An 18,262-nucleotide genomic window follows, 5' to 3' on the forward strand; every position below is an offset into this window, starting at 1 on the left:
TGAGCATTCTCCAACAGCCATCGTCAAGGTATAAGATTTTTTCGTGCCAAGTGTGCACCGATACTTCTTTGCTCGACTGCAGAGTTTGTGTCTTGTCCCTGTTCACCCAGCAGTACATTTAGGAATTTAGGGATTTAAAATTCTTTATTGTGAGTCGTAGTATCAGTCTGATACTTAGAATTACCATATGCGAGGAAGGTGTGGCTTTGAGGTGGAGCCAGAACTCCTAGGGTTTGAGTGGTGACTGTACGAGAGTGCGGCCCATTTAATATGGCATAGCTACTGGTTAATTCTCATTCCCTCAAATTATTTCTTGCTCACTGGACCCAGCTTTACTCCATCCTCAGGTGGGAAAAGAGGTCTGGGTGATGATAACGATGAAGATGAAGATGAATTTTGGAATTTTACAAATGCCATTTCCTTATAGGTTCCCAAACTTTTCCTGATCATTCCCCACATTTGCCAGAAAATCTCTTGTGATTCCCTCCCCGCACCTAACACATAGAGAGGGGAATTCCCTCTCCTCTTTTTGAGTCATTGTAAATAATTATAGAATATAGAGTTATCTGTCTCCGCTTAGCAAAACTGTTTAACGTGTAAAGGCAAGAAATCTAGCATTTAAAAAATATAGTTTTGGTAATATTTTACCAATTTTGTGCTTCTATGCAACGTAATAATTATTTGAGGACCAAAGTTCTGAACTTACACCAATAAAGCCAAATTAAAAGCCAAAAAGAATTTGGTAGTAAAATATATCAATTCTTTAAGCAACAACAGATCCAAATGGCTACTATGCCCATTATAGCCGTATCTTTTTGATCCTCCCCCTCCCTCAGGCACAGATTTTTGCCTAATGGGTAACTCTGCTCATTTGTGAACCCCTGGTATACCTTAAAGGTCCTTGCAGAGTTGACAGGCATTAATCCCACGCCTTGCTGTTGTGTGTATTGATAGGCATTAATCCCACGCCTTGCTGTTGTGTGTATTGATAGGCATTAATCCCATGCCTTGCTGCTGTGTGTGTTGATTGGCATTAATCCCACGCCTTGCTGCTGTGTGCGTTGAGCAGCGGTGGGTCTGGTGGTCCTGAACCGGCGCGTGGGCTGCTTGGCGGCTGATCTGCCCACAGACTCTGAGCCCATGCAACTCATCCAGCTGGTCAACGGGCTTTTTGAATCCTTGAACAAGGTGGAGATGGAGAACCAGCTGTGGAAGATTATCCCCACTAAGGACTTTAAGGAACTCAAGATAAAGCATGAGGAATTTCTGAGGTGAGTTTAAGTCATATATCATCTAAATGTCTTTTAAAAGAATGAAATAACTAACACATTTGATATTCGTATTTCTATAAAGAAGTAACTCTAGTAACCGTTGCCTAGGAGTGAGAGTGGTCGATGAAATCAGCAAATATACCTGCACGTCTCTCACCTCACACAGTCATCACTTGGGACTTTGGTGCGTGAATGTGGAGAGTGCGGACGTGTGTGCTGTCTCGCCTCTAGCTTTTTAGGGCTGTCAACAAGCATTATTATTTTTTTTTATTCATCTAGTGGCCATTAGGTTTAGCTAGTTCTCATTTCCCTCCCTTCCCTGTTAGTTTGGCACAGTAGGTCTCTGTACCTTTGTACCAAGATTGTCTTTGCCTCCTGCCCACAGAGGGTCTCCGCCCACTGACTGCTCCGAGTGCTTGAGCACACGGTTGGGTCTCCCTGGAGTGGGTTAAGAGGGTAATCTCAACTATAGTTTTTTTTTTTTTTTCCAAGTGTCTTGTCCATTGTTTGTCTTCTCTTTCTTCCCACTTCTCCCGTGAGGTGGAGTTGGTTACTATGGCGGATACCCCTGTCGCCTCTCCCCCCTTCAGGGCGGGAGGTGGTCCTGACAATTCGACTGCACGACGGACTGACTGCCCCCAGACTGACCGGCCACAGACTCGTACCACACCCGACATTTCTGTAAATAATGCATATTTTTTTATGCTACATGCTGTCCGTTCCACTCTCCTGACCAGTCTTAATCCTTTCATTATTAAGACTGTGATTGATGGCTGTGCTAGGGAGGTGCAACAAGTGAAAAAATTTGCTAATGGAGACCTTAAGTTACTTCCTCGCAGGTAAATGATTTGTTGAAGCTGTGTAAGAGTCACTGTTATGATGTAGAGCCAAGGATCCCGGTTTCCATGACTTCCTGCAAGGGTGTTATCATCTGCAGGGATCTCATGGCTATGGAAGAGGACATCATTCGTGAACTTGCACAGCAGGATGTAGCTGATGCTACATTGATTACGATTCTTGGAATGCAAGAGGACAAAGACTGCCACCAATATCTTGACCTTTGGTAAAGTTTCTCTTCCTGAGAATGTCAAAATTGGTTATGAAATCATTAACGTAAGGCATTACATCCCCGACCCACTTGGCTGCTGCAAATGCCAACTTTATGGGCACAGTGAAAAGTTTTGTCGGGCTACCAACTCAGTGTGTGGCAGGTGCACGGCTAAAGGTCATGATGTGGACAATTGTACATCCAGAACTGAATGTTGCTTTCACTGCAAGAGTACGCATTCTTCTTCTTCGAGGGATTGTCCTAAGTTGGAGGAGGAGGAGAAAGAAGTCTGCACCGTGAAAGTAAAGGAGGACATATCCTATTACTATGCTAGGAAGAGGGTGAGGTAGTTGCATGCTACTCCCAGGCCAAATGTCTCCAAAGCATCTACGGTTGTCTTGTCCCGTGATGTGCACCGTGGAGACACAAATTGACCCAAGACTTCTTCAATTCATGCAAAATATAGAGCTCATTGGTGGATGCTGGATTGCCGACAAGCATTAAGGAAACGCAACAGAAGATACAGAAATTTTTATAGTCAGCCTATTGAGGAAAACTTTATTGGATACAAACAAGCTAGGGCTGAGGCAAGAGGAATAATTAGAAGGGCTAAACGTGACTCCTGACGTTCCTTTGTGTCCACAGTGAATCGTTTTGCCCACTCAATAAAGTCTGGTCCACAACTAATCCATCCGTCCATCATCCGATCCTACATTGCCCCATGAGGAGCGTAGGAGCCCGGGGCTAGGCAGTTGGTCCCGACATTTAAGATGAGAGTGACCAGCCTCACTCATCCCTGAGTGGCATTACATGAGCAATCAACCCCAACCATCCCTTGGCTATAAACCTTCACGGGCTCAATCCGATTGGAGTGCAATACTTACCCACTAAACCACCAGGCGCCAAAATTTGGTTATATGGTTACCATCCAGCATAGTAAATGGTTTCCTGGTGTTCAGGAAACCATTTGGCTTGTCACTTAGCGTAGAGTCACCCACAGGCAAAAGGAAGAGGAAAGAATGAAGGAAAGAAAGACAGAAGAGGGAGTGTAAAGTCACCCATAGGCAGAAGGACAAGGAAAGAAAGACAGAAGAGGATGGAAGGAAAGAAGGATGGAGGAGAGGAAAGGGCAGACACCCGACAGCAGCACTACATCAAGTGAGTGCATGGTGAGCGCCCCCACCCACCACTAATCCACAATTAAAATACCAAATAATAAACACCCAAACATCCCTGTGACTACTCTGCAGTTAGATAACACCATCCATAACGATCCCATTGTCGTAGCTAACATCCTCGCCAGGAGTTTTTCTCATATTAGTAGCTCGGCCATTTACTATTTGCATTTTCAAGACCATAAACATATGGCTGAGCTACGAGTATTAGACTTTGTCCCAGAAGCTGTAGACTCCTCGTACAACCAAGAGTTTACGTTATACGAACTTTCCCATGCCCTTAAATCCTGTAAAGATACGAGTCCTAGACCGGATACAGTCACACACGATATGATCCAACATGTTTTTCAGGACAACCTGATTAAGCTGTTAGCATTGCACAGTGAGCTTTGGGCGTCCCGAACGTTCCCAAACTCATGGCACTTTGTGCACGTCATTCCGATACCCAAACAGGCTGGTCGTCTTATGAATCCCACTTCATTTCGTCCTATTGTGTTAACTTCTTGTCTATGTAAGCTCATGGAACAAATGGTAAATAACAGGCTTCTTTTTTGTTTAGAGTAGAAGAATGTTTAATGATCGATAATGTGGCTTCTGTAAATACAGAACTTCACTAGATCATTTAATGAATTTGGAGCACTGCATTTTGGAGACATTGGCCAATAAAGAACTCATGATAGGAGTGTTCTTGGACATCCATAAAGTTTATGACATGATGTGGCGCCACAGTATACTAATGAATCTCAGTGCTTATGATTTAAGAAGTAATTTGCGTATTTTTTTTTCCAGATTTTTAAGAGACAGAACTTTCTCTTTCAAACTGTCCTGTAACATAACATCGCATATATTTGTCCAAGAAAACGGGATTCTTCAGGGAAGTGTGCTTAGTCCCACTTTGTTTAGTATTATGATCAGTGGTATTCTGTCATCAGCTCATATCCCGAGGAAATCTTAAATACTCAGTCTATCCTGACGATTGTGCAAGATCGCACTTTTCCAGTAATGCACAATTTTCAGCAGGGCGGGCTGAAGCAGCCCTTGATTCAGTCCATCAGTGGGCCTTGCAGTGGGGATTTAAATTTTTCCTTCCCTAAGTGTGCCGCTGTAGTTTTTATCACTCATGATGCCCCTGATTTGCATTTGACTTTGGATAATCAGGCAGTTTTCAAATTTCTGTAAAGTTTTGGGGCCTCCATTTTGATTGCCAATTGAACTTTAAATTTCATGTTAATAATATGGTTGTTCGTTGTTATTAAGTAGTTAATGTCTCTAAGTACCTTGTGGGTACTACTTGGGGAGCCGACAGAAAAATTTTATTAATGGTTTATAAGTTCCTTATTAGATCTAAGCTGGACTATTGCTCACAGGTGTATGAGTCGGCATCTGATGCCACATTGAAGAGGTTGGATGTATTACAGAACCCTGAGGTGTACACATGTAACTGTCATGGAAGTGGAGGCGAATATACCTCCCCTCCATATTCAGTGGGACCATCTAATTCTCTTGTATGAAATGAGAACACATCGAAAAAATGATATCGACAATGTGGCCTGTACCTCCCTTGCGTCCATACCACCATCTTTTGCAAGGGGAGTCACCACCCACTTGCCGTTCACCTCCAGTTATCGACTCGGGAGATTGGTGTGGACCTCAATGACTGTGACAAGTTGGTGCTTAAAAATACAGCGCCTTGGGAGCCACCCAGCTTTAATGATGATGTCTCATGGCTACCAGCACTGAAAGTCAGGGCGCCAGAGGCGGAGATCCACCACTTATTTGGTAACATCATGTGGCGTCATTTGGGGTCCCGTCAATTGTACACCGACGGCTCCAAGTCTGGTGAATGTGTGGGTGCTAGTGTATGGTCGCTTGAATGCGCCTTCAGGTTTCGGTTGCCGACTCATACATCTGTGTTTACCTCTGACCTTTTTGCTATTGACAAAGCCATACTCTACTCTCTAAATTCTAGACATAACTCATTTGTCGTATATTCAGGCTGCAATTCAGCCCGTCAGGCATTTGTTTCTAGCACTACGGATTCTCGTGAGGTCCAGTGCCGCATCATTAAGAAATTGCATTTATGCAACAAGTCCTTCACCCTGATCTGGATGCCTGTTCATTGTCGTATGTATGGCAACAAGCAGGCTGGCTTACTTGCGAAGGCGGCTGTGGAGCTTGAGGAGACTTGAGACGTTCCGCGTGATCTATGATCGAGTCTCTCCCTTGGAAAGAAATTAAAATTTCTGGGGCAGGGTCAGTGGACCTGACTGAATATTCCATCGTCCAAGCAGCTCCTCGGCGACTGGGATACTGCCAGTTTGTTATCCCAGTCACCAGAAAGAAAGAGTGCTGGCACGACTACGTACAAACTGTACAATGTTAACTCATGTTAAACTATGTATGGAGAGACGATTTCAAGTCTTCAGCCGCACTGTGACATCTGTGATGCGGTGTTATATTTCAGTCATATCATCCTGCGTTTTCGGCGATTTATTCTTGAACTTGCGTCACATATAAATTACTGTGGCGCAGTAGACGTTCCTTTCACTTTTTCCACCATCTTAGGTGATGGCATTATTATTATAACCGATAAATTGGTGGCTTTCTCGAGGGAGACTGGCTTGATCGGAATCATGTTACGTTTTTATTGTTTGGTTACGGTTATTATTCAGTGTATAATTGTGTATATTATATAATTTAACAGGGGTTGACAATTGACATATTTGAAATAGTTCCTGCTTCTGACAGGTCTGTTTCTTATACTGATGTCCCCTTTTCATGTGCCTCGCCTGACAGCGCCTAGCTGATGAGTGCAAGTGTACAATATATGGAGGCATTGGACACTTTCAGTCGATGGTGTTTTGTCGGGCGAGGTGCTTCAATTTTTTTACATATGTAAATGTTTTGCATCCTTTTGGATAAGTCCTCTTAATTAGGGTCGACACGACAGCTGATGTATTTGGAATAGTTCCTGACTCTACAGATTTTCTTTCATATATTGATGTTCTCTGTATTAGTCTGTGTGTCTCGATTGACAGTCAGCAGGTGATGAGTGCAGGTTTGTAGTGTAGAAAAGCATTACATATCTGCACTCGATGGTGTTCTCTTGGTGGAGATATTCTCCTCATTAGAATAAAAAATACTAGTTAAGTTTAACTATTTGTATCCCAGGCTTAGGTGTAAGGTAGCGATTTATTTGTTAGGTTTATCATTACTGGGTTCTTAGATTAGTGTTTTTTCTAAATTATTTATATTAAAAAAAAAACTATAGATATTGATAAGAAGAAAATTTAAAAAGTTGCCTTAATGACCTGAGGCTTTGGCCCAGTGGTCAAGAGACACAATAAATAAATAAATAAATAAGTAAAATAACTTCTCCCGTGACTAAAAATCTCACGTATTATTTATAATAGGAGTAAATATGATCCAGTGAAATTTTCAGTGAAGAGACTAGAAATAATTCATACAACGTTACAAACTTTATGATTTATCCAGTTTTTAACATGGTCATTGATGCAGAAGAGTTTGTAGATGACGTCTTGACAGTTCCAGTAGTTAGGCATAAGTTGGTAATAGCTTTACACATTCACATAAGTTTACATAAATGTTATGTAAACATTGGTAGTACACCACAGAAATAAACTTAGACGTCACAGGCATGCAGTGTCACACCCATGGCCATCAGCTGCCACACAGTCGTTCATGCATAGTGTCCCATGACGCTTGGTGCTGTACGAGTGTACTCGACCACCGTGCTGCAGTGCCACAGGGTTTTCATAACCTATCTTGAGTATAGCCCATACTCTCAAGGAAGAAAATTATAGATTTCCCCTCTCTTATGTTTGTTCCCTTGATGAGAGTGATTTTATATTAATACCGATAGCCCGAAGTTAAGTATATAGCAGGTATTCTTATTGTCAGTACATCTGGGTATGAATGAATTAAGACAACGTAAAGCACATTGAATATTTTGTAAACAGTATGTATGAGTAATTATGTGTGTGCATTGGCAGGATTGCTGAACGACATATCATTGAATCTGAGGTGGCACTGAGGGAGCAAGGCGAGGATGTGGACCGTGATCTGACCCTGCTGGAGACTCTGATGCTCACACCGGGACTCACACGCAAGGACGTTCTCACGCTCGCCCTCGACATGCTTTTTGCAGGCATAGATACGGTCAGTGTCAGGCGCCAGTGACACCTGGCACAGTGAGTGAAACCAGCTGAGTGAGGGAAGCTGTCAGGGTGAGAGAAGTTGGCAGAGAGATGGAAGCCAGCTGAGTGAGGGAAGCTGGTTGAGTGAGAAAAGCCAATTTGGTGACGGAAGCCGCTTGAGTGGGGGAAACCAGCTGAGTGAGGGAAGCTGGTAGAGTGAGGGAAGCTGGCAGAGTGAGGGAAGCTGGCTGAGTGAGGGATGCTGGCAGAGTGAGGGAAGCTGGCTGAGTGAGGGAAGCTGGCAGAGTGAGGGAAGCTGGCAGAGTGAGGGAAGCTGGCTGAGTGAGGGACGCTGGCTGAGTGAGGGAAGCTGGCTGAGTGAGGGAAGCTGGCTGGGTGAGGGAAGCTGGCTGAGTGAGGGAAGCTGGCTGGGTGAGGGAAGCTGGCTGAGTGAGGGAAGCTGGCTGAGTGAGGGAAGCTGGCTGGGTGAGGGAAGCTGGCTGGGTGAGGGAAGCTGGCTGGGTGAGGGAAGCTGGCAGAATGAAGATTGATATGTAGCACCCTTTTATTTTTAATGGATTTTTCTGAGTGGTTTTGGTGGTAAAATGTATCGGTAGGTGTCCACACTGTGCTGTTGATATGGGGATGCTGGTGTGTGTGCGTGTGTGTGTGTGTGTGTGTGTGTGTGTAAGGTAAACAGACAAAGGCAGCAGGTCTCCGCCAACAGACGTCACACACGCTGGGGTTCACGCTGTACCTGTTGGCGAGGAACCCCAAGGCCCAGGCGCGGCTACAGCAGGAGGTGGACAGAGTGCTGGGTGATCTGCACGGCCCCATCACCTCCCACCACCTGGCCCAGCTGTCCTACCTCAAGGCCGTCATCAAGGAGTCTCTCAGGTCAGACATTGCAGATATCTTAGCACTTTATCACATGCTAATTATTTTCTGCCTTACGCCTTATCCTTATACCTTATTCTTATCCTCTTATACGATACGATACAAAGTGTGAGGCGTATTATAGATGTATGCAAGGCTTAGGCCAGTATTACGAAGTATCGTTGGTTCAGAAAGCTCCCTAACACCGTATCCTAATAAATTTAGTTTATTACACCTTGACATCCTCTTCTGTGCAACTTAAATCTTTGAAATGCAGCCATACTCTGCATAAATAACGTACAGAGGATATTAACAACACATATCCAAAAATAATTCGCTAGAGAAGAGGTGTTAGCGAGCTCCCCTAACCGACGAAAATAGAAAATTGTTAGCACTGCTTTCTTGGCGATTTATTTTGCCTGTTACTTTTACATTCTCTTGTATGTTAATAATATCGTTTTAACATCAACGTAGTTCGCATAAATATAATACCGGGTGGATACGGAGATGTAATTGCAGGACAAATCGCCAAATTGGAGGAGCTACGAAATATCCAATATGGCACTTACGCAAGCTTTCTAGGGTAAGGAGGCTCCCTAGCATCTTCTTAGCATTTTATTTTTGAATATCGCTGGTTAATATCCTTTTGTACGTCATTTATGCAGAGTATGACGATGTTTTAAGGATTTTTATAACACAGAATAGGACAGTAAGGTGTAAAAGACAAAATAAATCGCTTAGTAAAAGATGTGAGGGAGCTTCCTTAATGATGAAAATACGGGCCTAAGAATACCATCCTATGTCGATACTAGAAACGCATAGTTCTACTCTCTTTACTCTAACTTGGCCTAAAATTCTCTCTCTATCATGAATACTGAGTTGTGGCAGATTAACAACAGAATTTTGATGCTAGCCATTCAAAAGTGCTGTGGAGGGGATGCAGAGCTACAGTATTGTGTTAGTTTGCCGCCGAGCAACACGAAGTAAGCTGCAAAAGTACAAAAACTTGGGCCAGTATAGAGTAAAAACAGGACAGTATTTACAAACAGCCAGGGAATACTTTTGATTGACCTTCCTTGTTAACTCGTAATGTGATGCACTTACTATACTCAATTTACACTTAACTTGACCTAAAACTGCCATCTTACTATCTCGAGCCCTGAGCTGTAACAATAGATTAAAGCAAGAGCATGGTGCTAGTTACGAAGAAATGCTGTGGAGAAGATGTACAGTAGAACCGGAGCACTGCCTCTTTCTGCCACTGAGGTACAGGAAATAAGGTGCAAAAGGACGAAGATCTGGACCAAAGTCGAAGTATTAGGGTACTTACTTCGACTCTGGTCGTTAAGTTGAAAAAGCTATTGTGATTTTCGTATAGACAACTGTACAAAAAAACAGGAAGAAATCTGCTCCTTCTGTAATTGTGTAACGTATACCTTTTATTTATTTTATTTATATATTTGTTTATTTATTTATTTATTTATATATTTAGTTAGTTATATGCTCTCAACTTTTCCAGGATATTTCCCCTGGTGACTGGCATGGCAAGGTCTTTGGACTATGATCTAGTGCTTGGAGGATACTTAGTTCCTAAAGGTGTAAGTACTACAGTGTGTGTTGGATGTGGTAAATAATCAGCAGTAATAATCAGCAATAAATAATCAGCAATAATAATCAGCAATAAATAATCAGCAGTTATAATCAGCAATAAATAATCAGCAATAATAATCAGCAATAAATAATCAGCAATAATAATCAGCAATAAATAATCAGGAACAATAATCAGCAATAACATTTTTGAGGGATTTTGTCTTGGATGTGTATTTTCGTCGGTTAAGAGGCTCCTAGCAGTTCATCCTTAACAATTTATTTTAAAATATGGCCAGTTAATATTCTTTTGTATGCTAGTATTGAAAGTGAGGCGATATTAGAAGGATTTACATAGCATAGAGCTGAACAGTGAGATGTAATAACCTAAACAAATCACTTAGAAAATGGTGTTACGGAGCTTCCCTAACCGACGAGAATACAGGCCTTTATCAGTGTCATGATTATCAGGTAACTATTCAGCAACATGCAGCACACAGTCTAGCCATAAATAATAACAGTTAAAATATGTTTTCATGTTATACACAATAATAAGACTAAAGGTTTGGGAAATACCTAATTATACTATAGAATATTTTATCATTTATATCTATTTAGTCATGACACCACCAAAGTAGCCAGAGCCTCGAAGAACAAGGGTGAATGTGAGGTAAAAAACACAAAATATATAATATAGCTAAAAATTTAATCTCAGCAGCCGTATTCTGATAATTGTGCTCGGGTAATGGTATGTGGGATGTGCTCACGTATGTGTGCAGGCTGTGGTGTGGTGTGGTCACAGCGCACAAAAGGAAAGGAACCGCCAAAAATCAAAATCATGCTTGAAGGCAAGGCCTGTGGTTGGGTCAGTGAAGTTCTGAGTTGTTATAATTATGAACTTGTGGCCTTGCATTTGTGAAAAAAGGTACGCGATCGCTGTAGTCCAGTGAATAACGAATCCTTATGTCCTTTATACATTGGAAAAATAATAACATGAAATTAATGTTGTATACTGTATAGAGAAAAAGCCTGATTTAAAAAATATATCATGTACACATTTGATGCAATGTTACTTTGAGGTGACTCTACACTGAATGACAAAGACTACGCAGAATGCCAAGTCCATTGATGTCCTGTAGCCATTTGGAAACCATTTACTGCATTCGGTGGTAACCATAACACCAAATGAAGGGATGGTGGTTCAGTGGGTTAAGGCCATACATCAATGATGTGATCCATACAACTTTACATCCCAGGGTGACTGTAATTACTGCACACATGTACAGCTCAGGGATGGCTGACTAGCCCCTCTTGCCTTTTGTGTCAGCACTGAAAAGCCTGGCCCAGGGTCCTGGAGCAAGAGAAAGAGAGAGAGAGAGAGAGAGAGAGAGAGAGAGAGAGAGAGAGAGAGAGAGAGAGACAGACAGACAGACAGACAGACAGTCAGACAGACAGACAAACTGGATGATAAATAGGCAGACTATAAGAATTATAAATATTAATGCATGACGTGATGATTTCAGAATACTTTTGTTAATTCATTTTCACTAGGCGATAATTTTGTCCTTACGCAACTTACTGCATTTAGCTCTAAGAAAAAAACGAAAATCTAAACCTATACACCATTCCAGCAGCACTTCTTTGTGATTAACACCAGATTCTGGTCTTAACCTCTTGTTATAGCTCAGCATTCAAAACAGAGAGAGAAGGAGCACAATGACTCATGTAGTACGTTTACCTTAACCAGGCCAGGATTTTTGTGCCTTTACAGCTTATATCGTGTAGCTCAGCGACACAGTAAGATAGCACTAAGGCTGTACATCCTTTCTGTAGCGCTTGTTCGTGACTAACATCGTATTCTGTTGTTAATCTCTTGTTACAAGTCAATATTCTAGGTAAAGAGTGGGAATTTTAGTCCAAGTGAGAGAAATAAGGGTATAGGTAAAGTTAACATGATATTGTACAGTCAGTAAGTACGGTTTGTAATTAACGTTATGGTGGACGTGTGTGCAGTGGATGGTGTTTTCCTTCAACGCGATGATGGGCTGGGACGAGTCACTGTTCCCAAGGGCCAAAGAGTTTCTGCCAGAGCGCTGGCTGAGGGACAAACCCCTCGGCCCCATCCACCCATTCGCCAGCCTGCCTTTTGGTGCCGGCACCAGGATGTGTATAGGGAGGCGCATCGCAGAGCAGGAAATGTACATCTTCCTCGCCAGGGTAAGCCTCGTCAAAGTTATAGGCACCGTCTGCACCAAATTCTTGCTGGTGCCGGCAGGGGTTTTGCTTCACTGTAACCAATACAAGTGGCCCCACTGGACACAGGTGAGTGCGAGCTAGAACTTCTGTGGGTTACAGCGATGCAGAACTTCCAATCATGCCAACAAGCATTAGGTGTGGATGAGACCTTATATTTCTTTGTGATATATATAACAAGCACTGTCACTATCCTGCCCATGGAACAGAAGATCTGGCATCACTCCATTCATGACGAAGCTGCGATGGACAGGACTTCTCTTTAGCTTTTAAAGATGTTAATGATTTGCTTATTAATCTTTTCAGTATGGTGCACTGAACCTACTACCAAACGCAACCTTCTGATTATAAACTTAGTCATACTCTGCAGGCAGACCATACACACAGTTTTTCACACACACACACACACACACACACACACACACACACACACACACATCACATCACAGCGCACCATGACAAGATGTACTCCAGTAACAAATAAAGATCATCTACGTCCAGAAGTCAAGGTTCTTTCCAATAAATACTACATAGACAAGATAGGAGTACAGTTTTCTACAAAAGCCGTAGACCCTTCCCACCGAAACCCTATCGCCACATCTCAACCGAACCGAGAGACAAAAAATTTACACGTGACTTTTTTTTCTCAGTCGTAATTAAATCTCCCACAAGCACCAAATAACACAAACATTGCCAAGCACACCCACACCCAAATTACGCAACAAACACTGAAAAACATACAGAAATAGTGCGACAACATTTGTAAACATAATTATGCATGACATTTTCAAAAGTTTGTTGACAGTATAATATCGTCTTATAGGCCAAACAAAAGGAGTGGGATTCTCAAAGGTATTTACGATGGATTTCCTGCCGTATCTCACATATTTTTTTGCAGAACGATCAGCGACATTATTTTTCCCTGACTTGCGTGCTTTCATCAAAAACAATTCCTGGTTACGAGCGGAAAACCGTCATAACTGTTTTCTGTTTTGAATGGAAGGACAAAGAAAGAAAACAGTAAAAACTTTCCATGTGTCCAGTTCTTCCTGCAAAAACAAATCATGGTAACGACAAGGAATCAATTGTAAATATGTCTGGGAATCCTACCCCCGTTTTGTCATACATGCTGGTGTTGTTGCTCTACCCCGGTCTGTGCGGGTTAGTGGACCCATCAGCCACAAGTAAGCAGCCGCCTTACTCTGGCAGACAGCAACTCGCCAGGATCGTAACCGAGTTCATCCACACGGTGAGGTGCAGGAGCTTCCAGTATTTTCTGCTGACTAAGCCTCTGTTTTCATTTTCAGTCGTGGCTACAAGTTACCCTAATTTGTACAGCAAGGCCCGTATTCTCGTCTGTTAAGGAAGCTCCCTAACACCTTTTCCTAAGTGATTTATTTTGCTCATTACTTTTTACTGTCCTGTTTTGTGTTATATGAATTTTTCCAATATCGCCATATTCTGCAAAAGTAAAGTACATGATTATATTGACCACCTTGATTCAAAATATGTCGCTAAGGAACAGGTGCTAGGGAACCTCCTTAAACTGTGGAGAATACGTTACCAGATCTTTAGCCCATTGAGTCAGAGGTCGCTCCTCAGTTAAGTAAAATCGTTTCATAGTACTGTAACAAGAATAGTAAAAAAAAAATAATAATAATAATAATAATAATCACCTGACTGAAACACTAACTCTGACGGGCGCTAACACAGCAAAATTTTTATGCTGTTTAATATTTCTCCCATAGTGTGTATACATATATTTTGTACTTTGCCCTGTTTTATAAAGTTTTGCTAACTGAGATTTCATTTATAAGTATCATGCAGCAGTTCCTTTCATAAACGTAACCATGCTGCTTTTCTGGAACCCATATCCTTTACTCTTCCCCCTTCCTAAACAGTTTCTTTAATGAATTATTGTGTTACCATTGTTGTCACACCCGAAGCCACACGGTTCCCCCCCTGCCTCACCTCCTTCCCTCTTCCATTTTGCTAAGTACATCGCAGTTATTTCATCCACCTGTTCTTGGTCCCAGATTTTTAGTCGTATACTCTCCACCTAGATCCAAGCTTCTCATGACTAGTATTTCAGTTCTCTTCACACAACACCTCTTCCCTCACGCAGCAGTAAACGATGATGTAAAATGTATGGCTGGTATTAAACTATGCCTGTAGGTAGGATGTGATAGTTTAAAGTGTGGTTATTATGATGCTGAAGTCGTAGAGTTTAACTGGTCTTTGCTAACTACTTGTACTGATTGTGGTCCAGTGTAACTCCTATGCACCCATTGTTAGTAAATGCTGCAAAACGTTTGTTGCTATACATTCAGTTTTCAGTAATCTTAAGTTACTTTTTTTGAAATTATAGTTTCTGACATTCTAATTTTCTGAATGATATTCTCTGGAATGCAAACTTCAAAATTGATGTTTATACCATAGCGAAGACTGGCTTAATGAACAGACTGGCTGATTTATTCTTCCATAAATAAGTTTCTTTCCAGTATGATCAGTGTTTCCTGGGCTGTTACTCTGGTCGGGCATGGAAGCTTCCGAACACCTCTTCCTTAGCAATTTATTTTTGGATATGGATGGTTAATATCCTTCAGTATGTTATTTGTGCACAGTATGGCGATGTTCGAAGGCTTTATGTAACACAGAAGAGGACATAAGATGTGATAAGCAAAACAAGAAGAGACCATCTTCATATAGACCTACCTGGGGCGAAACCAGTTCAGCCAGTTTTAAAAAGTGCATGAACTGATGCAACAGCTGATATGTCAGATCAACTCAAAATTTCAAGCTGGACAGCTTTATATTACGTAAGAAAGTCGTTAAAATACATCCTTATAGCCGAAATTAAAAATCGGCTAATAGTCAGCTGACGCAAAACTGACATGTTAATCAAATAATGACTTCAAGCTGAGCAACTTTGTATTTCATAAGAAAATCGCTCAAAGCTCTCCAAGAGCAGATACTCAAACTTTCCTTGAAGGAGAAAAAAACAAAAAACCTCCGGACGTACCACTTACAGACCTGTCGGCTTCACCGCAGGCAATAAAATCGCTTAGCAAAAAAGGCGTTAGTGAGCTTCCTCCACCGACGAGAATGCAGAACCTGGTGTGTAAGGTGCTGCAGAAGCCTATGGAATCTACGGTTGTATTCTAAGTGCCTTTGGTGATATCGTACCACTTGTTCCATAGCGACTTGGTATCCTCTAGTATGTCAGTGTTTGAATTATATTGATATGAAAACGATATAAATAACAGTAAAATAAATCGCTAAGGTAGTGTTGCCACGGAGCCTTTGATGCCACCCCTGCCAACCTTTAATAGTATGTGAGTAAAGATGATTTTGTTGGCACTGATGCCGTAGTATATAAAGTGTGAGGAGGGTATGAAGGTGATTTTGTTGGCCCTGATGTCTTAGTATGTTAAGTATGAGGCAATAAAGGTGGTTTTGTTTGCAGGCGATGCAGAGGTTCAACGTGGATTACCGGTATGAAGACATGGGCATCATCAACCGTCTTGTGTCCATCCCGTCACTCCCACTCAAATTTAACATCACAGAACGACGCAAGTAGCTTCACTAATGACACACACACACACACACACACACACACACACACACACACACACACACACACACACCATTTTCAAAATACTCCCCTCCTGTAGTCACATACTTGTTCTAATGTTCTTGATATAGCATGCATGAAGTGTCCTTTATTTCGAAAAACTATATGAAATCTTGCAGACATATTGATGCTGTGTAGTATTTTCTTATTTTACTCGTATTTATTGTTCATGCTCCAGACTACCACAGTTATAGCATGTCAGAGAAGGTATGGGAGAGGGAAGTTAGATTCTGGCATCCCCCTTCCTCTTACTCTTCCTGCGTCTCATCTGTACACATTATCAGTTGCCTGTCAGCCATTCCTTCCTTATGGCCATAACGCTTTAACACATCTTGGTCTGTCCTTTCCATTACAGTCAGTATGTTTTCATATCTCTCTGTCTTACACTGTCATTTTTCAACCTGTCACACCATCTCATCACACTTTTAAACCTTAGGCACTGGAAGTCCAGCCCAACCACACTTTTACGGCCCTTAGTATTCAGAACCCACGACTCACAGCTATAAACCTCTGTCGGCATCAGCCTACCTTTGTATATACCCATCTTCACCTACGTTGAAATTGACAGGTTACTTTCTTGCACACACGTATCATAGTTCCTAATATATTTACTTCCTCTCCCATCCCATGCCTTGATGTCTTTCAGGTCCCTGAGTTCCATCTCTTGCAACATCCACCCACAGATACCCCAAGCACTCCCTTCCTCTAAATCCTCCCCATTCAGAGTTACTCATATCGTTCTGTTCCGTCTCTCTTTTACCTCACATCAATTTGCTTTTTGTTGCATTCATTCTCAGAGTCTCCTTTTCACAGACTTTTTCAGCATTGGATAGTAATTGTTTATGTGCTGAGTCTGTGACCAATATTGCACCATCTGTAAACAACTGTTGGTTTACTTCCCAGTCTACATTCTCTGTGCACCCCTTAAACTTGCCCCTCTTCCTCCTTTGTACCCTTACTGTCTCTCCAACCTCTCCATGAAAAGACTGAAGAAATAACACATCCCAAGTGCAACCCCACCTTCCACTCAAACCATTTACCCTCTTCCCTTCCCACTCTCACACATTCCCTACTCGTGCTCTTTTGGTAATAGCTCTTCGTTGGACTTAAAAGGTTCGCTTCTACCTCATACACTTGCTGCATTAGCAACAAGGCATCTCTTTCCCTCCATCATATGCCTTCTCCAGATTCATTAACCTTACAAACAAGTCCCTCCCCTTACCCAGATATTTTTCAGACATTCCTCAAAGCAATCGCCCTATCCAAACTCACCCCTACACACATAAAGCCTTCCTGATCCTCCCTAACTTGGTTCAGTATGCTGCACTATTCTTGCGGTCGCTACTCGTCCACATACATTGTCTGGTAAGCTCAAAAGACTTTTACCTCTAAAATATGAGCATTCCCTTTCGTCGCCCTTGCCATGATACAACAGCACAATACATAATATGCTCTGTTACTCTTGAGATTACTCACTTCAGCCAATTATATGTGGAAAATTCTGAAAAGCATTCCACAACCAAAACCCCCTACTCTTTTTTTTTTTTTTTTTTTGTCAGTGTGTTGCAGTTCCATATATTCCAGCTGCTTCACCAGCCTTCCTTCTGTAATGCTGTCCATCCATCCACTCTTCCTACTTCATCCAGCAATCTCACCATGTAACTCTGCACTAATTAAGTTATTCACCACAGCAATTTGGTTATCAGTTACATTCAGTTTTCCAGAATATTCTCTCCTGCTCCATGTCTTTTCATCTTACCAGCCTGTCACCGTTTCTCCATATGCTTCCCTCACTGTTTCCTTGATTTCCTCTCTTTCTCCTAACGCAACTCACTTCTCTCCAAAACTTTTTCTTATCCAAAAATTCCTCGATATTCATGGACTTCATTTTTCTTTACTATTCCCCCCTCAACTCCCATACCCTTCTCTTGATTTCTTGCAATTTTTTCTAATAATACTCCCATTCTTGAATATACTGTATATCCCTGCAAATACTCTCCAAGCAGTGTTTTTCCTCTCTTTCAGCAGGTTATCGACTCCCTCATTCCAATACTGACCATCACTTTTCCTTCCTACCTCCTGAACTCTTTATCCCTCACGCTCATAGTACTTTTGAACTGGCTTCTTGAACTTCCTTTCGCCCTCCACCTTTCTTGGTACAGTATCTCTCAGTCTATGCCCCTTTCTTTCCTGATATGTAACCTTACACAGCTCATTTGAAAGCTTGTCACCATTATCAGTTCTTTCCGACTCATATCCTT

The 18,262-nt window shown here is 41.9% G+C and overlaps 1 protein-coding gene across 1 annotated transcript in view; it reads left to right on the forward strand.

The window, feature by feature from the left end:
* Window positions 1–16,166, forward strand: part of LOC145416602 (cytochrome P450 CYP12A2-like) — a 35,228-nt gene extending 19,062 nt beyond the window's left edge. The window contains exons 6-11 of the mRNA XM_080285534.1: window positions 1,070–1,271; window positions 7,508–7,673; window positions 8,379–8,548; window positions 10,047–10,125; window positions 12,128–12,331; window positions 15,834–16,166. Coding sequence (XP_080141660.1) covers window positions 1,070–1,271; window positions 7,508–7,673; window positions 8,379–8,548; window positions 10,047–10,125; window positions 12,128–12,331; window positions 15,834–15,947 — 935 coding nt within the window. The 3' untranslated portion in view covers window positions 15,948–16,166. The remainder of the gene's footprint in view (window positions 1–1,069; window positions 1,272–7,507; window positions 7,674–8,378; window positions 8,549–10,046; window positions 10,126–12,127; window positions 12,332–15,833) is intronic.
* The last annotated feature ends 2,096 nt before the right edge of the window (window positions 16,167–18,262 follow it).

This window comes from Coenobita brevimanus, chromosome 107 (assembly GCF_032717465.1).
Source record: "Coenobita brevimanus isolate Jiangsu-jjx chromosome 107, ASM3271746v2, whole genome shotgun sequence".
NCBI lineage: Eukaryota > Metazoa > Arthropoda > Malacostraca > Decapoda > Coenobitidae > Coenobita > Coenobita brevimanus.